Raw genomic sequence first — 22,049 nt, 5'->3', positions numbered from 1 at the left:
GTACACACGACAACAAACTCGGACGAATGATCACTGGCGCGTCGGTGGGACCTTCTCCGCCTACGACACCGCAAACCAACCAACAGGCAGTGAAGCATGTGACGGTGTCGGCAAAGCCACGGCCCCGATCAGCGCCACAGCTGCTTTGCCGACCCGAGTAACATTCAGCTGGGTTTTGTTGCATAATTTATCTTTCATCTCGCTGTTGGCCTCGGGTAATTCGTTGCAACTGCATTCCTGAAGCAGAACCGTGCTCTATTCCTCATAGTATAATCATTCGTTGGTATTGAGCGCAGTTGTATCATCATGGCTTCAGCGCGCGGTCCGAGATGGCAGCAATTCTTACAGGAATTGGTGATGGTTGCCGGCACTGTCAGTCAAATTTGATCCCCTGGTGTCGCATGGACTAACAAAATATGCTCAGTCGGCATCTGCCTACTTCCTCATTCGATACCTCCTATCTCGTCTTGATTTCGACCCGGAAAGCCAAAAGAAAGAAGAGCAACGACGTAAGTCGGCTGCTATTCTACGGAGACTCGATGGAGGAGAAGAGTCTGATGAAGATTCACCACGTAGAGAAGGCAAGCGGGGACGGAGACAAAAGCGTGGAGACCTTGCCCTGACCCAATACGAACAAGCGATCGCAATGGATGTTGTTGCCCCAGACGACATTCCCGTATCATTCGAGGATATTGGCGGCTTGGATGAGATCATTGAGGAGCTGAAAGAGTCTGTTATCTACCCACTAACCATGCCTCATCTCTATTCATCTACGTCTTCACTACTTACAGCCCCGTCGGGTGTTCTGCTGTATGGTCCTCCTGGGTGCGGAAAGACTATGCTTGCCAAAGCGCTTGCTCATGAGAGTGGAGCATGTTTCATTAACCTACACATATCAACTCTGACGGAGAAGTGGTACGGTGATTCGAATAAGTTGGTCAATGCAGTCTTCTCCCTAGCCAGGAAGCTGCAGCCTTCCATTGTCTTCATTGACGAGATAGACGCTGTCCTTGGCACTAGGCGGAGTGGGGAACACGAGGCAAGTGGTATGGTTAAGGCAGAATTCATGACCCATTGGGATGGCCTTACCTCCGCGAACTCGTCGGGTGAACCCCAGCGGGTTGTTGTGATGGGTGCAACAAACCGCATACAGGATATTGACGAAGCCATTCTCAGGCGGATGCCTAAGAAGTTCCCGGTCGTCCTTCCTCCAGCACCACAACGACTTCGAATCCTCAGTCTCGTACTTAAAGATACCAAGGTAGACCGGGAGAACTTTGACCTTGACTACCTTGTTAAAGCCATGGCAGGCATGTCAGGCAGTGATATCAAGGAAGCTTGTCGCGATGCAGCTATGGCACCAGTTCGAGAGCTCATTCGTGAGAAAAAGGCTGCTGGTCTTCAAATGAACACGGTCGACCCTGAAGAGGTCCGTGGTCTTCGAACAGAAGACTTTTTCTCACGTGCTGGAGGTGTTAGAATTATTCCCCCGCCGGCACAGCTACAGGCACCCATAAAGGCTAGCTCGGAGAAAGATTGGAGTACGGAATCTGAGGCGACGTCTGAAGTTGAAACACGGCCATCTGCTGAAATGGTTGAGCCGCCTGAGTGAACTGTCTGAATTCGTGAACTTGCCGTGTCAGTCACCTTGTCTATGTTACTTGTATACAGCACGAAGGGAATGGCGTTCTGTTTGTTTTTGAGCATCTTGCCAGATATTTAATGGCGTCGTCGGATATGGCTATCATATGTGGCAATTTCCACCCCATCCTGGTTATGAAGTCCGATACTGTCCATAGAGTATTTTTGACGGCTCCTCTGTTTTTCGGTATTAGCTTTAGAGGGATCTCCCAATGGATGAGAGGAACGAAGTTTCACAGTATCCCTGACTGGATAGAAGTATATCTGGTGCATAGACGACAAGCACTGTAATGCAATTGGGCCATGATATTAGTTGTTGGCGTAAGCCATTGCACCACAAATGGGGGGAACTCGCCGATCTGCGGTCGGGCAATACAGTACGGTACCGTACATCAGCCAGTGGTGGCCAACTGGAGGCAGGAAACCTAGGTATGATAAGAAACATGACAAGTTCGACTGGGAAAGGATCACCTTCTTGCCGATCGAATATTCCGAGCACAATTTTGTCTTTTTTCTTCCCTCTCCTCCTGTTCCTACTTTCTCTGCCTATTTTCCCTTCTTGTCTTTTCCTTCGTTTTTGGGGGTCACTTCCTTTCTCTCAATTTTCCTCCTTGGCAAAGTCCTGAATGACCTATCTAATCTCAGCGGGCGCCTTACAGTCCCCATTTTCTTAACCTTTTACATAAGACTTGGACCCGCCCCGCCGTGAGTGGACGACGTCTGGACTTGCTACTAAACTCGGGGGCAGTCGTCATCACAAAGGAGGCTAAACCAACTAATTTACCCTTCCTGCCGCATCCCGCGCCCCAAACTACTAATCCAAACCCCCCCATACTCCCTGCTCAGCTTTCGATGGTCCCCCTAATTCGATGTCCCTGATTCTCTGGACTGTGCGTCATACTGGACTGTGCGTCATACTGGACTTCAACCCACAGTGTGAAGATCATCATTTATTGGACGGATTGTTGAATCTCACTCACCCTAGCACGTTGGAACGCCGCTGAAGGACACGGATGCGATAGGGACGGAAGACTGGATGACGAACGTGGTGCTATAGGGTCTTCCCATGGCGCTTTGCGTTTGGCGATCATTCACCCAGAGTTTCCTGCCCTTAGGAGAGCTGACGACTTCCCTCGGATATAATCGTGGTCGTCGTCAGGGATGAGTTCCAGTACCAGCTTTGCCGACACCCTTAGCCCTGGGACAAATGGTACGAATGCTTCCCGCAGGTCCACCTCAACCGTGCGATCACGCCCTTGCCGTTTAGTATCGTTCACCGACGATGACGAAAGTGATAATGGAAGGCAACTGGAGCCCTCCGGGCTGTCCACCACCCTGTCCTCGGATATCCCAGTACCTCGGTCTCGCGGTGCCACCCCGTCCCCCTACACATCCCGCGGAGCTTCGCCGATGCCAATGAGGCATCCTTCCCGCGTCGTATCTTCGCCTGGCCGTGGTGCGAGTAGCTCATTAGGTGGGTTCAGCTATACTGGCAAGAATCAAGTCAACTTCGCGGAGTCGTCGCGAGCCGCCGTTGAATTTCTGGATGCGTCTTGGTCATCGTTACAGAGTCTGGCCTCATCGGTTTTGGGAAGTGACACTGCACGGCCCGCCACCAATGGAGCGGCGCGGACACACGCGAGGAAGCCTTCGCGCCCCGATTCATACCTGGGAACCTCGTCGCGGACCTTGACACCCTCGTCGTGGGGACCGGCAGTTCCGTCTACCTCCGCAATTGGCGCTGGAACTAAGGAAGAACGGCAAGCATTTCTGCAGGCGAAAAAAAGGGAAGCGCTACTACTAGCGGATACAGAGACGAATGGAAATCTTAATACGAAACACAAACGACGCGATTCCAGTGATCGAACGAGCCATTTGAAGGGAGGTTCGAACCAGGATGAGGAGGCTCTGGCGTACGTACATCATGTCCAGCCGACGGACAGTATAACGGGAGTAACGATACGCTACGGTTGTCAGCCTGCAATCTTCAGGAAGGCGAATGGATTTTGGCCCAGTGATAGTATACAAGGTCGGAAGACAGTTCTTCTACCAGTTGATTCCTGCTCAGTCAAAGGACGACCCATTCGGCATGACCTTAACCTGGTGGATGCTGGGAGTTCTAGACGTGATTCACTGGAAGATCCAAGTGGGAGCTCAATAGCTCCGAGTACGGTTTCAGGGCCCCGTGATCAACCTGAAGCAATCCCTGATGCTCCTTCAGATGTAGAAGCTGATCAAATATGGAAACACGAGTCCTGGGTCCAGATCGACGGCTTCTCTGCGCCTGTAGAGATTGGCCGCGTCCCGCGCAGGGCGTTAGGCTTCTTTCCGCGCTCAAGGCGGAAGTCTGTTTCCTATACTGATTCTGAGATTCCTTCATTCTCTGGACGCGAGAGAACCCCGACATTATCCTCGACTTCATCAAGCATTGAACCTCAGTCTTCGCGCGATACACCTATATCCGGAAATAGACCTCACGCCGACTCGTCAGGGTCACGAGCATCAGCCAAATCCAAGCCTGCCGTGCGCCATCAACGCCAACGCAGCAATATACAATTAGCCGGGCCGGGAGTTGGCACCCTTGATCGTGACACAATGGCTCCTGGGCCGGCTCTCGACGGTTTGAGTAAATTCTTTGCCCAGCATCTACCGAACCTTGCCCCCACTCCCACTCCACCGAAATTCCAAGACTCCACTGAGTATACCTCAAATGCTGTGTCCAACACTCCCACCGGCTTGGATAATATAGGCGGTGCAGTCGAGGGCTGGGTCAGAAAGATGACGAGCCGCGCAAAGGCTGGGTTTAACGAACTGCAGCAGAGCACACAAGGCCACCAAATAAACGGTACAGCCCATCGACCTGCGACGCGAGGGGTGGGAGACCTGATCGAGCTTAATGATGGGCTAGAATCTCGCGACAGCTCAAAGATACTGAGGCCCGAGATCAACCGATCCGCAACAAGTCTTCACGATGGAGGCTCAGTAAGAGGCCGTTTCCATAGTCCTTCGGCAGGGACGAGCAGGACTCGTGCTACTGGGGACAGGTTCAAGGACGATTGATGTCGAGTATAATATTGCTACGGGCGTTACTCTGAAGGCCAAATAGCCTCATTTTTTTCGTCTTTCTTCTCTTTTCCGACTTTTCTTTTTATCTCATTTGACCATCCGTTCGGGCAGCGGGCAACGATACGGACCAGATAAAGTTTTGTGGGTCTTTTGTGACATAAGATACCTTACCTTCGATGTACGCTTATCTTATAGCATAGCGCGGCGCAACAGGCTCATACTGTTGGCTAGTTGATGATACGTTGTAATTGCTCCTTGGATTATACAATTGGCTATGAGGATCGGTGATTTTGCTGTGGCCACTCATTTTTGTGTTTAGCAACTTAGATTCCAATGTGTCAATGTATGGACTGCAGATGCCGAGTACTGGTGTACTTTTGGGGAGCCCATTCAAGGTATTAGGGATAAATCAATATAACTATCTATACAATGGGGTTCGACCATATGCCTCCCATGGTGCTAAGGCACTCTTATGTGGGCTCTTGGTCTAGAATAGTACCTCTATGACCTTCGCTATAATCTCAGAGTCGCTATTCTGCCGCATTTGACCGCCTGTCGTAGGTTGCCATCTCATATCTGTGCTCCTTTATGCATCTCCACTTAAGGATAGCCCTGTCCTGGTTGGGCTTGATCGGTCTTTGAGGGAAACAAGCCTAGTGAAATCTGAGACCTCTAGCTCTATCGCCGCTGATGTCTGATAGATATCTGGTCGTGCTGATTTAATATCTTGGATGCTCGAGTAACCGTGTTTGCTGTGTTGTCTCAACGCACCAACATATATAGAAGCACTACCATGCCTCATCAACAGGCTACGCTTCCACTCCTTCGGGGTACCCCCACATTGGAGTCAGCTATCGAGCAAGAAGAGGACATACTCCTTGAGCGGCGAATAGAGTTTTTTGTGTCATTGTACAGCAATCGTGGAGATATCGAGGATATTGTGTCATATCACCTTGGCCTAGGTCGGTCAGAGACCTGTCGGCTCGGAGACATAAACGAATGGCTACACGGCAGCTTCAAGGTTTGCATTCCGATTTATATCCATAGACAGAGCCAGCAACCAAAGAAGCGAGCTCTCATTAGGTTCCCCTTACCGTACAAGCTAGGGGAATCCAAATACCCCGGCAATGTGGATGAAAAACTCCATTGCGAAGCTGCAACTTACATTTGGATAAAAGAGCATTGCCCAGAGACTCCGACCCCTCAGATATGGGGCTTTGGGGCTTGTTGGTGGCCGAAGTGTATGAGATTTCAACTGATCTCAACCATTATCTTTTCTAAGACTATTTCTAACACTATGCAGTTTACGAAACCTGAGAATACTCCTTTGACAACTAGGATCCCCTGGTATTTCAAACGATACATATCGTGGCTCTTGGAGTCTACTCCGTCGTGTAACTATATTTGCCATCGTCATCTAACTATGCTGGAAAGCGGCTACCTGCTCATGGATTACGTTGGTAACTCGGAAGTGCAAATGCTATCAGAGACCTGGGAGGAGGACCATCATCACCGAGACAAGAGGATCAACCTCTTCAGGGGTCTATCCCGCATTATGCTTTCCTTGAGCCAGAAACCACTGCCCCGTATAGGATCTTGGACACTAGACCAGAATGGCGCCTTGCGACTCTCGAACCGCCCTCTTACTCTTTGACTTCATCAATTAGAGAACGGGGGCATTCCCACCAACATCGGCCGAACACTGACATATCCAGCAAAGGACGCATACTACCATGATCTTCTGGCTTGCCACGATAGCCGAATCCGACATCAGCCAAACTCCCTCAGTGATGAGGATGACGGACGAGCACAGATGGCAAGATTAGCTATCATGCGGGCACTTCTACCACATTTTACTAATCGGGAACTTCGCCAAGGACCTTTCTTATACAGACTAACAGATCTACACCCAAGCAGCATTTTTGTTGACAGGCATTGGCATGTAAAATGTTTGGTTGAGCTCGAATGGGCATGTTCTCTACCCGCGGAAACCCTCCGTCCCCCATTGTGGTTGACTGGTCGCTCTATGAATGATCTGACCGGGGAGAACCTCGAGGCCTTTAAGCAAGTATATGAAGAGTTTCTGGATGTTTTCGAAGAGGAGGAGAGGTTATTGCCCTCCATAGACAATACACATTCATACCGGACAGACCTTATGAGAAGGGCTTGGCAGACTGGGGGCTTTTGGTACTTCCATTCCTTGGACAGCCCCAGAGGTCTGTTTAATCTTTTCCACTAACATATTCATCCAATCTTTGTGTCAGCCCATCGCGTCAGCTCTGAATTTTCGCGCATTGTATCGGACTACTGGGCTGTCGACACAGAGACTATAATATCTACTAAGCTTCAGGATAAAGAGGAGTATGAGAAGGTGCTGCGCCAGCGGTTTGAGGATGCCGTAGACCGCACCTTGAAGAAGAGACTACACACATTGACTAAAAGCTTTGAATAGTTTGATTTCGACACGGTACCTAGACACAAACTTCGTGGCATGTACTTAGCAGTATCCTGGAACACAACCCACCTCATATTACGTAAGAAAGCTGCGAGAAAGGCGACTGCCAACACTGCACCACGACAGATATGGAAAAGTGATGGGTATTATAGGAGGAGCAAGGTTAGTGGGCAAGGCACGCAACGAAGTTATCGGCTCATCTAGTTCAATGTGTCTGTCTTCATGGGTTAACCACCAAAACAAAGAGCTGGACAGGCAAACGCAACTATAGCTCAATCCGGGATACGGTCGAGAACGCAGCGCAGATAGAGACACGCTACCAACCATGCAAGGCGAAAGCCCTGGCGGACTAGATACAGCGTGAGAGAATGGGAAGTCGCAACAGGAAAGGGAGACTGTCCAGGCATTTGGCGAACATGAATCCATGGAGGCGCCATGCACGTCCAAGTACCAATCTTCCATCCAGCTTCGAAAGGCAAGGTATAGAGGCAGTGAGGGCTATATAGACTATCTTTTTTAGAGGACCAAGTAATCTATATAAACAATTTTCGAGTAGATATATCAAGTGTTATGAGAGAAACTGCTGTAGTCTTATATTGAGTACTGGTGTTGCGTTTATTAGTATTTTGATGGAGCCGTCTGCCTATTGCTGCGGTAGTAAAGATGTCCAACTAGCCACCGGTGCAAAGGTCTTGAATTTCAATAGTCATGTAAATCTAGTGCGAAATCGTGTTGATCCCCCTAGAGTGGTTAGCTTCCAGATCAACTATTGAAACTAAATTGGCAAGGGTGGCTCCTGTTATAATCTTAGATACAGCTGGCAAAATTCGTACAAGGAAACGATATACATAACCTATCTCAGTAGAAGGCAGCCATCTAGAAAACTAGACTGGTTCGCCAACTCTCTACCGCGAAGAGCCCAGAAGACTAAAACTGTGGATAGAAAGTATTTTCAATCGCTGTCAATCACTCGCAGCATCATACCCACAAACTCCATGCCCGTGCTGGATTTGTGCTCACAAACAAGGAAGTCATTCTCGCGCCATTCCTGCAAGAAGCCATGCCAGATCTCTGACGACCTGTAATGTTTGTGAGGTCTTAAGTATACTACTAACGAGATAGCATGTCTAAGTAGGTCAGGGCTGAATGATTGACCCACTAGGGCAACGGAATGACCCGCTGGATACGGCCACGGAGATACTCACCAGCTCCGACTCACTAGCAAACCGGCAGATGGTGGACGGAGAAACAGAACTCATGAATACTGATAGTTATGACCATGGTCACTTTACGGGACTGTCTCAGAACTACCCCTGACCAAGTCACAACTGGTGGGCAGAGATAGACGACCCTAGTTAATGGGTTCGCTCAATATAGCCAGGTTTAGTGCCTTGTAGATATCCAGCAGGGCCACGTACATATAGATCGGCACCATAAGAGTGCTGGTCAGTTATCCTGTGGGATCGATAGATCCGTGGATCATTTCCAGCATGATTATCATAGTAATATACTGGCAATATCTGCCTGGCACCTAATCCAGGCTCCCTCAACTGGGGTTCCATTAACGGTTCTCCTACCCTGTGGGTTTCTTGAGTCTCCTGTCACATAGACGATGCCAGCTAGTAGTCAGATCCACTAGTCTTAACGATGTGCCTAGATTGCTATAAGCCCGGCGGGGGGCACTACCCCACACTCTTGGCCGGACAATTTCCCGTATTAACCATAGATTTCCCCGTCAATCATGTCCCCGGTTCCATGTAGCACAGCGCAAGCATGTCGATGTATAAAACATGTATGTTGAAGATGTAAGTATGGAAGTAAGGTTGTAACTCATGCTAACTGTCACCATGGTGCTTACTCACTTCATTTTTCTAGCTGCTACTACGGTGAAGCTCGTAGCTACACTACCGCTGGACAGTATCAAGCCGCCTTCCTCTCGCTCAGATGTGCATTTTAACGTCCAGCAAGCGGCTGCAGACGCAGTGCCTCTGGATAAACAGCTGATGGGTCTGTCCATTGAGTAGGCTTCTATTTCCCTCTTCCATTAAATATGGTGCTAACAAACAATCGCTTCAGGTTTGGTAACGCAGTCGACTATTTCGGCGACGTGAACAATCCCAATGCCTTTTCGAAACAACTTCTGCAGAACATCGTGGATCGGTCTCAGAGTCCAGCTATCCTACGTATAGGTGGCAATACTCAAGATCGAGCTAACTTTTGCGAGAACTGTAACCAGACAATGAGTAGCATCGTGCTGAACGACCCAAACGACCCAAAGGGCACCGAAGCAGTCAATGTCACGTTCAACAAGAACCTATTCAATGTCCTGGCAAACAATGTGCCAGCTGGAACTCCGATTATTTTTGGGCTCAATTTCCGTAACAGTATGTATCTGCTCTCCCTGCTCCTGTGATTTGCTAACAATTCTCATTACCCTACAGACAGCTACAGCCTAGCTCAAGCCGAGATCGATGGTGCCTTCAAATACATCGATCAATCTCTGGTCATGGCATACGAATTAGGCAATGAAGTGAACCTTTATGGAGACTTTCGACCACCAGACTACGACGTGAATGATTATGCCCGTCAAATGCGTGAATGGATACCACGTCTCCGAGCTCGCTCATCCGCCGCTTCGAGCTTCCAGTTTCCATCGTTTGCAGGCCCGGAGTTATTCAAGCCGGATATGAGTATCTCGGAACTAGTGAGGTTGGGCGTACCGCAGTCCATTCCAGGAATTGAATACTTCTCTGTCCATGGCTACCCCTGGAATATATGCACGGGTGTGTTTCCCCATGCTCATGTTCTGTCATTGCTTTCCCTTTGCTTTATTATTCCGATTCTCACTTTTTACCGAATATAAACAGACGAAGATGCAGCCAAAGTCGACCTGAGAAACCTCCTCGACCACCAACAGACCCTAGACCTCCTTGACCAATACAGCAGTCAAATATCCGCCGCAAAACCACTCGGAAAAATGATGCACATGGGCGAAACAGGCTCCGTTGCATGCCATGGAAAGGATGGGGTATCGAATACGCTTGGAGCAGCACTCTGGCAACTGGACTACGCCCTCTCCGGGGCCACAGCTGGGATTGACCGACTCTTCTTCCATAACGGTAAAGGCGACTTTTACTATTCTACGTGGGAGCCATTGTCGACGGAGACATCGCCTGTTCCGCATATTAACCCTACGTGAGTTTTCTGGCCTGTTTACTTCGAAGAGGTTGTCGTTTACCCATAACTGACACATAGAGGTGAAATAGATACTATAGCATGCTCTTCATTGCGGATCTCGTAGCAGATCTTAATGGTCCCAGGATTACACCGATCACGTCGCTTGATTCTAACTCCGCCGTGCATTTTGCTATTTACGACAATGATCAGATCCAGAAGCTCGTTCTCCTGAATACCGAGTATTTTAACGAGACAACCACCCGATCGAGTAGGGAATTCAACATTGCCTCTAGTCTTGGGCTAAATTTAAAGGTCAGACGCTTGACGGGCCAAAGTTCTGATGCAAGAACTGGCGTGACTTGGGCTGGTCAGAGTGTCGATGCGAGTGGTGGGATCACAGGCGACTTGAACATTGAGAGTGTCTCGACTGGCATCGTAACCCTGCTCGCTTCGGAGGCTGTCATAGTGGAGCGAGCGTGATCCTGGTACCTACAATATAGCAAGAACCAAAACAAAATGGACAATTAAAAATACATACAACATGATGTTCTTGGTGTAGGTAGCCTTTACATAGGGTTATCAACGTCACGAGTCCCTAACCACTTTGACATCAAGCACCTTCGATAGACCATCACTATTCCCGCACCACCCACTGCACCACAACAAGCACCAATGAAACCTGGAAACCGGTCGAGCAGTTCTTGACCGACAGTTTCGTACCCAACACATGCGTCGCAATTCACCACGCTAGTCGTAGGATAAATTAGACTTTCAATCTCGCTCGCCTGATTCTTGGCGCGAAGAGACCTCGACCTCTAACGTCAAGTGTAGCTGAGATCTGACATAAAATGACGTGAGAGTCTATTCCCCTCCCTAGGACTCCTTAAACGACCAAGGGAGGCCTTAAATGATCATGGATGCCTTTAAATGACCTATGGGGACGCCTGGAGTTCAAACACTTTGTAAATTCCCTCCTTCGTCTCAGTCCTCCCTTTTGCAAGATATACTCAAATCCTAAACACGCGGAACCACTCCACAATATGCCTCGTGATAATATCGAATTCCAAACAGCCGATCACGTCACCTTGCGAGGCTGGTTCTTCCGTCCTCCAACAAAGGCACCGGAAACAAGACTGCCCTGCCTTGTCATGTCCCATGGATTCTCCGCCCTGAAAGAAATGGAACTGGACACATTCGCGGAATATTTCACTCAAAACCTACCCATCAGTTGTCTAGTATACGATAACCGAGGATTCGGTGACAGTGACACCAAGGAAGGCCAGCCTCGCCATGAGATTCTTCCCAGTCAACAGACAAGCGATATATCCGACGCCATCACCTACGCGCAATCGCGAGCCGACGTGGATCCCGACCGCATTGGCATCTGGGGAAGTTCGTACAGCGGGGGGCATGTGCTGTGGGTTGGAGCAGTTGACCGACGAGTGAAGGTGGTGCTCTCTCAAGTTCCGTTTGTAGATGGGTGGCAAAATATGGGCCGACTCATACGGCCTGATATTATGGAGGCCCTTAACAAATCCTATCAGGAAGGTATGAGAGTCACTTAGGGGGCGCCAGTGCTCATCATTTCTCTGATCTTTATATTAGACAGATTGGCCCGGGCCGCAGGGAAACCCCCTGCGACGATGAAAGTGGTAGACGAAGACCCCCTGAAACCATCTGCACTCCCTACTCCAGATAGCTATCAGTTCTTTCATGGGTGGGAGGTGAAGTCGAACTGGAAAAATGAGGTCACGCTGAAAAGGTACTTCCTCACTCTTCCGCTAAACTGACTCTAACGCTGATCTCTCTGATTACTAGTCTCGAGGCTCTTCGAGGGTATGTTCCTTCAACACATATCGCCCATATCTCACCAACTCCGCTGTTGATGACTGTGGCGGACAATGATGTGATCACTCCAGCTGATATTGCTCTGGAGGCGTATTCTCGGGCTCGAGAGCCGAAGAAATTGCACATATTCCCTGGTGGTCATTTTGATGGCTATGCTGGTAAAGGCTTTGAACGTATCGTATCGGTCCAGGTGGACTTTCTGAAAGAACATTTCGTTGAATAGATTCTTGTCTTGTCATTATGAATCTCTTGAATGATATTAATGGGGAATATAGTGTAACGTTTCTCTTTTGAATACATCCTGAGGCCCTGCTACCAAAACAACTCAGAGGGGCTGGATAGCAGAGAAAACAGAGAATACCACTATTCCCGAGCAGGTATTATGAAAACATACAAGATACATATAGTAATTAGCATCTAAGTTGAGATTGGCAGACGTTTGTTTACAAAGAAATGGTTCTGAGCCACCCATAGGGGCATAACACCATGATATAATAGCTATTCTTATAGGGTTTCTACGCTGCGTACCATTCAAAATTTGTAGCACGAAAGGTAGACGCCCCAAAGGAAAGAAAGTAGGGAGTGGTACAACACAGCATCATGGATACTGTGTTGCTGGAACGTGAAGATTCAATGAGTGGGGTGTATACAAGTGTGCCGGCTAGATTTGATCAATGTAGTATTCATGAGGGAGACGGATTAGATAGGACTTATCTAGTGAGTGATAGTAATTCTTGGCCATGGAGTTTACAAAGCATCATTTCTTTCCCAGCCCAGTAAACAGTGGGGCTCAATAAGTCGTTGAGCGGACCTTTCCCATTCAACAGACTTTGTCAGCAATGGTAAAGGTTATTAATTCTCGGAGTTAGCTTGATACGATATCATACGGTTTATTTCGATAATACTTGATGGCGGTCCCTTTCAACTGTCGCATATCAAACCCTGGCTACCCAAATTGCTCAGAGCCTAAAGAAGTGTAAGCATTTGCACTTCTAAAACTTCCAACACGTGAGGCTTGATCTAATTTAGCTTACCAACTATCAACATGGAGACAAGGGTGCCCAGAATATCCGTCCAAGACAAATAGCCATTCCCACTAGTCAACCTGGCTATTGTGTTGACACATTCGTAGTCTGGCTAAACAGACGGGTCGAGATGGAAGAAAAACCGCACATACTAACACTTGGTGATACTCCGTAGTGTAAGAAAGGGGCAGGAACATCAAATAATTCATTGATGGTGCTAAAGGAGCGTCTGCTCGATATGGATAAGTGAGTTAAGTATCAGGTGGATCAAGGCTTCGACGCTGTAGAAAATAGGTAACAGCTTCATTCCTTCCAAGTTAGGGCCGGGAGGCCGAATGCCCGCAACGAGTCAACAACCAGTGGGGAAACAATTTGTCCTCAGCTACACCTCGGGTAGAGAGAATCTGTGACACTAATACTAGTTTCTCAGGCTAAGAGACACTCTCAATTGTGATCTCCTAGATAGTTTATGTAATTCAGCATTTCGACTGGGTTACTCGGGAATAAGAAGCAACTCTTGAATGACGACAGAAATGACACGGTTGTATGTGGTATTTAAAAGAACCTTACTACACTTAACAAATTGTTGTCTTTCTTTATGAGGTTCGATTGCGTTGTGGGTCTGACCCATATCAACCTCGGCGTTTAGCTTTCAACGAACTGGTGTTCTCCAAGCCGGCGTAACCCTAAGCACGCGGGCCGCTGCACCCTAATCCAGGTAGCTTTAAAGGTCTCCGAGAGTACACAGTACGTCGACGACTCGTAGCTTTTTACGGTTCAAGTAAGTGTAGTACCGATGAATATTGTTTATCTAGGTCTATCTCTGGAACAGTCTAACGTGTGTGGTCCGAAATATTCGTTGCAGCTCTAAGCCATGCGTCTCCCTCCAGCCTCTTCCGTTTCCGGATGTGCCCGCTTCTATGGATCTCTGCCAAGTCATCCTGCTCACTGAGAAAGGAAAAGGAGACAACTCACCCTCGCAACTAAAATGTGAATAGTTGTTCGACCTGTAAGTTGAGAGGTTGACATGATAAGCTACGATCAATTGCTTGTTCAAAGTCAGGAAGGGGTTTTGGCTTCATGAAATTGATAAGTAGGGGGTATACATCATGTTGAGAGCTCGGTTGATGTGGTATAAGATCGGTGGGTTACTCCGAGGTCATGACGCCGAGGCCTCTATTCTTGTTGCTGCAACATAATAGCCCCTACTAACCAATGCATAGGCCTAGTTGAGTTGACAGGGAGTTGAACCATGGGTCTTGGAGCTGATGACGAATACTGAAGAGGTGAAACGTCTGGGTAATTAACCTTTAGCTCGTTCAAGTGTCAAACTCTATGATATGCTCACCCTGCTCCATGTTTCCAGTTAAGTCTCCTAGATGATTGGAAGCTTAACTATCACAACAACTCATGACGCGCTCTCGCTATGTGCATATCATGAGATCATTGATATAAGAGATGTATAGATGTCAAAATAAATGACAGTCCTCAGGCCGCACGGATAGGTATGTATCGTAGGTAGAACGCCGCATGCAGTTTATGAGGTCATTATTTGTTCTATCTTTGCATCACCAGTTCTTTTAGCACAGCATTGAGTATTCTACGTCATGCACATAGCCTACAAGCGCTTCGCTATATAATACAATTACCAAAGTACTACGCTCAATTCAAAAGCAACAAAAAATCCGAGTTTTGTGGGAACAAGCAAAGATACCTACTCGATCAACATACTCCTAGAACCTAATTCTGCCAATATACCATTCCTCTCGCCTCGCCACATCTTGAAGGTGTCACTTGCTACTCTTACAGTCGTCCAATGTGGATACGCCAATCCTTATCCGGGAGTACTGCCCGAAGATGGCGTTGCAGTAGTTGAAGATATACCGGAAAACCAAGCCTCCATTCCATACATGGGAGAAGAGCAGGTGCTCTCGCCATATGACCCGTCCGATGACCTCGCGCTCGACACCAGTGCTGATTCCAACCACACACTGCAATACGGTGAATGCTACAAGGTCCAGGCTGATGGGAATTGGTTGGGGTCTGACTCCAATCCTTGGAACTACTACCTCTTTGGAGGTTATTCGAACTCCAGAACGTTCCAAGTGTGTCGACTTATGAGCTCTTGTCAGCGCCAGAATACACAGGACCAGGAGGTGCGCCACCGAGGGCACTTATACCTGTGGGACTTCCGTGGAAATCACTATTCACGAAACGGAGAATTCGTCGCCAACAACAATCGCGGCTACTTCTACCCGGCGGGCCTTTCAGCCAGAAACTATGCGTATTTTGAGGCTCACATGGAAGACTGTGACGACATTACGCACTCCAAGGATACCTGCTATATTAACTTAGTCCTGGTCGGGCAGGCATCTAATAATAATGGGATAGAAATCAGGTCCAACAACTATCTTGCCAACGCATACAATGGTAAGAGTGTGACAGTCCAGTTCCGTCGGGTCAAGTGTCTACTTGATTAGAGTCTGTCCTGTGCATTTTTATATTGTATATCACACTCGCCTGGATGTGACATGGTTGTTCAGGTGCAATTGATGGTGTTGACGGAGATGTGAATGTTGCCAGGAGCAAGAGTTCTCCTGCTTTACCCCCCTTGGGCATTGGAGGCGTCCCTTCTATGTACCTCTTTTTGTCCCCTTGTCGTTCAAAAGTCTATCGGAGTATCGGTACTATTATATGTCGGCTTTTATGTTAACTAATCGGAGTGTGCTATTTTGAGGCTGGAATCTTCCTTGCTACTTTCCGTTGCCCCCACCCTTTGTCAAGTGTCGATGTAATATGGTCTGGTTGCGCTGTTAAGACAGGATGAGAAGATAACTGGGTATCCCGGAGGCGGTTTCTGCCAGGGGAGCTTTCTTAACACGTAGACGTGGTGTATATACCATCTATGTAGGTAGAGGATTGGCTGTAACTTGTAAGCCTGCCACTAAAAGCTGAGAGCCAGCTCACCCACCTACGAGCTTCTCACCACCAGAGATATAATATAATTATTATGACAGAGCCTATACTATGGTCAAGATAGAACCCCAAAACTATACACCATTGGCAGCATCGCACACCACAAGCTTGATATCGTAGTGCATCTCAAGACCAGCCTGAAATTGCCCTTACGGGGCACAAAGTCCACAACAAGAGAAGGCACTTGGCCGCGAATACGGAGTAGTTGTCCAGGTATTTATCCTCCCTTCCGGTTGAAGATCTGCGTCGTGAGAGACGGTGGCCTTCGTGCGTGGCTTACATACTTGCTGATTGAATTGAGAATGAAAAGTGCAGGAAGTGTACAATGATGTGTATGTAGTTGGTCGGAAACAGGCCTCTAGCGTCAAGTATAAGTTGCATCTATTGAAGATCTGGCGTAGTAGCGGTGCAAATATTCTATTTGTTTGCAAATTATTTGCGAGGTTCTGAATGCAGAGTCTTTTGCTATTGCACAGCTTACTAGTCAAATCTCTAATACGGCTCTTGAAAACTCTCTTCTAAGCTGAGGGATGTGTTATTCATACATAGCCAGATATATCAATCTATATATACCAAGATCTATACATAGAATTACATATAATTAAGAATATAATCTCGAGCCCGCAGAAACAGGCTTCAAAATCCCTGCCTTGCCTAGATCATCCACCAACTCAGCAAGTGCCCGATCGCAGCCTCTAGCCATCTGCAAGCCGATCGAAACAGGGAGATACTCCTCGTGCAACGTGATGGTACTGTTATAAGGCGACTCGCCCAATGGGACAACAACTTCAGGCGCGCCCGCGAAAACGGCGATAGCGTCGTCTGTGAATCCGAACGGGGGACCAGGAGGGTTGAAGTACCGGTTACGGTAGTCTGCTGCTCCGGTGGCCCAGGCGTGTACGAAGATACCTTCCGAGCAAGAATCATCATCAGAACGTCCGTATCCGGACGTCGACCACCAGTCTCGGAAGACAGTCATGTTATGCAGGGCGGCGTCGTAGGATGCGTTTCCACCGTTTGCTTGGCCCCATTCCCAGCGGGCCAAGGGACCGGGATTGATGAATGGGCGACGGCCGTCGTGGGATTGGGCGTAGTCTGCGAAGAAGCCTTTGGCGAGATTATTCCATTGGCCGACGCCGACTAGGTAGGCGTAGGTTGTGTTCAGGAGGTTGATCAAAGAGGGTGAGTTGTGGGTTTCGGACCAACGTTCTGTGACGTTGACGATTGTGCGATTTGTATCCAGGAAATCTTCGAGTCTCTGCATGAATGTTTCCAGATGTTCGTTTGCTTCGGGTGCGGTGGACTCGTCCCAGTTGCTGTGAGAGAGGTAGAGCTGTTTGGGGTGGGATGGATAGCTGCGGTTGAAGTTGGGGTACCAGGCTTGGACGGTCTTTGACCATAAAGACGCGCTTCGTGCGAACATACCGGCTGTATCGAGTGGAGGCGAGAGTGGCAAGGCATGCTCTAAAGTGATAGCCCCAGTTGATGGCCGATTACCATAGATACCCTGCACACCGGCAGGTCCGCGCATGGAACCACCCGTGTCACTGCCAATAGCCAGATCTAACCATTCATACGCGGCGATGGCAGCACCCGAACCAGACGAGGAGCCACTGGGATATTGATATCCGTCCCCTCGGGGGTTGAATGGACAGTGCAGATCGACCCAGTCCGCAGTAGGACGATCACCATTGGCGAATTGAACAGTGCCCACCTTTCCGACCATTACGGCACCCAGGTCAAAGAGCCGTTGCACAGAGGGAGTGGTAACATTCTGCTCATCGTAGAGGTAGTAGTACGCACGGCTTCCACCACTGGTTCTAAGACCCTTAATGTGGAATATATCCTTCACGGCCAGCCGGAAACCAGCTAAAGGCTTTTCAGCAGTAGGGGTGTAGTAGAGACGGGATGGGACAGCGACATTTTTCGTCATGACGCCCTCTGTAACTCCAGTCATAGGAATGAAACCACCACTCTCATCGCTAATAGCGGCCGAGATGAACGCCAAAGAGTCATCAGAGTAGAGACGATAGGCTCTGAAAATGTGTCCTGTGCGGGCGGAAGCAAAATAAGGTCCATTCGGAAGGGGCGTAGACAAGGAAGCATCAGATTCGGTTAGGAACATCTTATTGTCAAACTGGTGCAAAGCTTCGCTGCCAGACAGTTCGTCGATTTGCGACGCCTCAACAGAAGAAGTCAAATAGACGGTCTGAAGAAACGCAGGTTGGAACACGTCATCCTGCTGGGTAAAATTGGCAACTGTTTCACTCAGAAAGCTACTATGAACGGTGCTAGAAGTCTGGATGACTGTAAAAGGGAAGATATCGACATCGTTGCTTGCTTTATCGAAAACATTATGTGAGAAATTCGAAATCGGGATCCCACTGAGATAGTAGGGTATGCCGTTGAGGGTGAGTGTTTGGCCGTTGGGCACGGTCTTTGCCCCCACGGCCGCTGAGAAGAGGACAAGGAGAACAGAGGAGAGCATTTTGGGTTTTTTTGAGCTTTTGTCTTCTCTCATTGACTAGTAGAGTTATCCTTATTTATACATACTGATGGCAGCTTGAGCATGGGCAATGAATCATGGTAAATGCCGAAAAAATAAGGAGACAAGAAAACCGGCTTCAATTGGCAAGAGTCAATTTAATCTTTATTGGCAATGAAATGCATTTGTTGAATGGGGCTTTTGTGGCCAAGAGGATTTATTGACTTGGCGTTCATTGTCTGTGTGTTCTGGTATAGAGTGGAGATCTTTGTATGTGAGATCTGATATCGCACATGCACTGTACATCGCTCGCGAATCAGGTTCACTGATTTTCGCAAAAAGAACAACGACCGTCGCTGCTTTGATACAGCCCCCATGTTCACGAGCTGTGTCGAAAAAACGTGTCTAATATTATGTGGGTACTCGGCACGACAGGGTTTGCCGAGAAGGGATCTTCGGCACTATATTCAACTATTAGAGTGGTCAGATCAGAATTGTGGGGTACTAGAAAACTCGGTGAGATATTGTAGTTGCCTGTATGGAGTAGAAGACAAAGTTGATAATCCTGATGATCTTTCCGCTGATGTTATGAACTGCTATGGAGTTTAGAGTTTGTCTAATGATGTACGAGAATAGGATGCAAACGAATCGGAAACACAATGGGTACAGCGTGATATGTTCCGTGAAACTGATTCCATGGGCCAGTCGCATTAATCATTCAGTGTCGAAGACTAGAAGTATATCCATGAGCGATGTGTATCAGAAAGTGTAAACCAGAGAATACATACAGAGTGCAGCCACCGTACAGCACGCCATGGCCACACCATTCAACCTCCAGGCTGTGTACTTTGCCACGGCTAATGGGAAGATATACTGTGCAAGGACTAGTATACCCTCAGCCAAGGATTTGAAAGGAAGCTCAGCGTTAATATACCAACAGTATCACATTGGTGAGTTGGCTTTAGTAAGTCGTCTTGGACGAGGTAATAAATACCTCGCTTGGCGGTCTGTTGTAACAGGGCCGTGGCTTGACTGTGGCTTGACTACGGTTGAGCGGGCAGGAAACCCTATTTTCCACACCCTATGGTCGTTTGTACCGGTTGCTTAGCTGTTGAGAATTACTATATCGGATAAGCTAAAAAAGCGTCTCCTTTACACTATCTACAACTCGCTAGAGCGAGACACGAAATTTATTTTTATTTTATTTTATCTTACTTTATTTTTTTTCAAGGTACAAGCGTTGGACGTACTTGCTAAAAAGAATCCTAGAGTGTTTATATAGCAGCAACAAGTATATATCAATGAGGGTTCGGGATTACTAGAATCACATTAGGTCCATGGACCGTTGTGCAGTAAGTCCGAGAGGGAGACCCACCATGTTTCTTTTTGAAAGGAATTTAACAATGAATGAGCCCACGGACCTTGATATAAAATGTACATAAATTACTATGAAAGGGAAGCACCCAATCATCTGATCCACCCGCGATGACGTATGCGGTGTGACACCCCATGACGTATGCCCTCTCCCATTGATTGATATCAAGTATATGTATATCAACCACAACCCATCCTTTCCCATGCGTGGTACTCGTTCCTGAGCTACCGAACTTTTACTGAGTACACCTGCAGTAAAGCATTCCCCACAGGGGACCGAAAACAAAAATAAGGAACAAAAGGCAAATGGCCACCATTTCCATCAACGCACCGGGAGCAACAGGCTTCCTATACAACAACGCCTCCGGTAAAGCGCGACTGTGCATTTCGGCTGAGACGCCGGATTTCGACACGGAGACGTTGCGGAACTGGCGCGATGAGGGCTTCGATGTGATCTATGTCCCATATGATGGTGACCAAAGAGAGTATGTTGCCCGACTAAAGAGTGTAAAGGAAGGACTGGGGGTCGGAGAGAATTATGCCGTGCTTGGTGAGTTCTCCCCCTTTGCTAATGCTAGAGTGAATCGTGGATATGATGTGGACAGGACTGACGTTGTTACCATGTTTAGCCTTCGGAGACGCTGCCTCATTCTGTTTGGACTATTACCTGAAACCCACCAACTGTAGTCGACTTTGCGCTTTGGTCACCTATTATCCCACCAACATTCCCGACACCCGGTCGCGGTACCCACCTTCCGTCCGGATCTTGACGCATTTGGCGGGGACCACTGTCGACGTGACAACTATTCCGACTTTGGTGGGACTGCAGGGGAAGAAGAAGCGGAGAACTCGACAGATCAATCCGGGTATGGGAACCGGCGAGCGGTTGAACATCGGCCATACGGCGTATACGTATGAGTATGTGCAGCCCGGATTCGCAGAGCATGATCTAGACGAGTATGATCGACTGGCGTGCGACCTGGCGTTTAGTCGAACGTTGCAGGTTCTGCGGAGAGGATTCAACAAGGATATTGATCTGGAAGAAAGATGGGAGGAACATCTTGAAGGTTTGTCTTCCAGTAGACAAGTGCTTCCCAGAACATTCGCTAATTGGTCCACACAGCCAAGTTCTTCTCCATGAATCTGTCCAACACAATGGAAGCATATGTGAGCCATATCAACCCCGCCGTGACATACGTCCCCACGGTAAGCGGGGGCATCGGCAACCACGCTCTGCGGCGGTTCTACGAGCAGAACTTCCTGCGTCAGCTACCGCCTTCGATGCGGTTGCGGTTAATTTCACGGACAATCGGGGTTGACCGGGTGGCTGATGAACTGCACGCGACATTCCAGCACACACAGGAGGTTCCTTGGATGTTGCCCGGTGTGCCGCCTACTAATAAGCAGGTGGAAGTTATCCTCGTTAGCATTGTCAGCCTGCGGGCGGGTAGACTGTACTCTGAGCATGTATATTGGGATCAGGCTAGTGTTCTGGTCCAGGTCGGATTGCTGGATCCAAAGCTTGTCCCTCAGGGGGTACATGGAGTTGATCGGTTGCCTGTAGTTGGACGGGAGGCTGCTAGACGGATTTTGGATGAGAATCCCGAGGTTGAAAAGAAAGAGTACCACAACCGATTGATTCGCAGAGCGAAAGCTAAGAAGAAAGGAAAGGACGGTGTGACGCCTGGAGTAGACGAATCTGGGACGGAATACTTCAAAAGCGAAGCTGAGAAGCCGCTAGAGAACGGCAAGGGCAAGGGAAAGACGGTTCAAAAACAGCCACCAGAGCATGGACCGGAGGGTAACGAGAGCCACAGGAACGACAATACAGAGGATAACCAGGACAACAAGGAGGAGGAAGATGGACAAGATAGGGCTCAAACACCTACTCCGTTCAAGGGCTCTGCATCAGTGGAAGATGCAAATGACGAAGAATGAGCAATGCCATGATATACCCAGTCAATACATGTTACTTTTGTACCTAATTAGCATAATAGTGTAT

At 48.3% G+C, this 22,049-nt stretch overlaps 8 protein-coding genes across 8 annotated transcripts; 7 read left to right on the top strand and 1 right to left on the bottom strand.

The window, feature by feature from the left end:
- Positions 1–306: 306 nt before the first annotated feature.
- Positions 307–1,612, top strand: AO090011000318 (protein-degrading AAA family ATPase MSP1; the record flags this gene model as incomplete). Its single annotated transcript, XM_023232892.1, has 2 exons — positions 307–372; positions 494–1,612. The coding sequence occupies 2 exons, from the start codon at positions 307–309 to the stop codon at positions 1,610–1,612; spliced, it is 1,185 nt and encodes a 394-aa protein (XP_023093454.1).
- Positions 1,613–4,236: 2,624 nt separating this feature from the next.
- Positions 4,237–4,701, top strand: AO090011000317 (putative LysM domain protein; the record flags this gene model as incomplete). The annotated part of the gene is made up of 1 exon (XM_001825914.3): positions 4,237–4,701. One exon carries the CDS (start codon positions 4,237–4,239, stop codon positions 4,699–4,701), a length of 465 nt encoding a protein of 154 aa, XP_001825966.3.
- Positions 4,702–8,935: 4,234 nt separating this feature from the next.
- AO090011000315 (glycosyl hydrolase family 79 C-terminal domain-containing protein) lies at positions 8,936–10,819 on the top strand (the record flags this gene model as incomplete). Its single annotated transcript, XM_023232891.1, has 6 exons — positions 8,936–8,954; positions 9,038–9,182; positions 9,239–9,546; positions 9,604–9,945; positions 10,030–10,357; positions 10,429–10,819. 6 exons carry the CDS (start codon positions 8,936–8,938, stop codon positions 10,817–10,819), a joined length of 1,533 nt encoding a protein of 510 aa, XP_023093453.1.
- A 437-nt stretch (positions 10,820–11,256) lies between these two features.
- On the top strand, positions 11,257–11,904 carry AO090011000314 (alpha/beta hydrolase; the record flags this gene model as incomplete). The annotated part of the gene is made up of 1 exon (XM_023232890.1): positions 11,257–11,904. One exon carries the CDS (start codon positions 11,257–11,259, stop codon positions 11,902–11,904), a length of 648 nt encoding a protein of 215 aa, XP_023093452.1.
- Positions 11,905–11,982: 78 nt separating this feature from the next.
- AO090011000313 (uncharacterized protein) lies at positions 11,983–12,410 on the top strand (the record flags this gene model as incomplete). Its single annotated transcript, XM_001825912.3, has 2 exons — positions 11,983–12,101; positions 12,158–12,410. The coding sequence occupies 2 exons, from the start codon at positions 11,983–11,985 to the stop codon at positions 12,408–12,410; spliced, it is 372 nt and encodes a 123-aa protein (XP_001825964.3).
- A 2,712-nt stretch (positions 12,411–15,122) lies between these two features.
- AO090011000311 (uncharacterized protein) lies at positions 15,123–15,692 on the top strand (the record flags this gene model as incomplete). The annotated part of the gene is given in 2 exon segments (XM_023232889.1): positions 15,123–15,642; positions 15,658–15,692. The coding sequence occupies 2 exon segments, from the start codon at positions 15,123–15,125 to the stop codon at positions 15,690–15,692; spliced, it is 555 nt and encodes a 184-aa protein (XP_023093451.1).
- Positions 15,693–16,789: 1,097 nt separating this feature from the next.
- AO090011000310 (uncharacterized protein) lies at positions 16,790–18,676 on the bottom strand (the record flags this gene model as incomplete). The annotated part of the gene is made up of 1 exon (XM_001825909.3): positions 16,790–18,676. One exon carries the CDS (start codon positions 18,674–18,676, stop codon positions 16,790–16,792), a length of 1,887 nt encoding a protein of 628 aa, XP_001825961.1.
- A 1,677-nt stretch (positions 18,677–20,353) lies between these two features.
- On the top strand, positions 20,354–21,985 carry AO090011000309 (dienelactone hydrolase; the record flags this gene model as incomplete). The annotated part of the gene is made up of 3 exons (XM_001825908.3): positions 20,354–20,597; positions 20,677–21,114; positions 21,171–21,985. The coding sequence occupies 3 exons, from the start codon at positions 20,354–20,356 to the stop codon at positions 21,983–21,985; spliced, it is 1,497 nt and encodes a 498-aa protein (XP_001825960.1).
- Between the last annotated feature and the right edge of the window lie 64 nt (positions 21,986–22,049).

This window comes from Aspergillus oryzae, chromosome 7 (genome assembly GCF_000184455.2).
Source record: "Aspergillus oryzae RIB40 DNA, chromosome 7".
In the NCBI taxonomy this organism is placed as follows: domain Eukaryota; kingdom Fungi; phylum Ascomycota; class Eurotiomycetes; order Eurotiales; family Aspergillaceae; genus Aspergillus; species Aspergillus oryzae.
The sequence above is the reverse complement of the archived record's forward strand: the minus strand, read 5'-3'. Positions and strand labels throughout refer to the sequence as shown.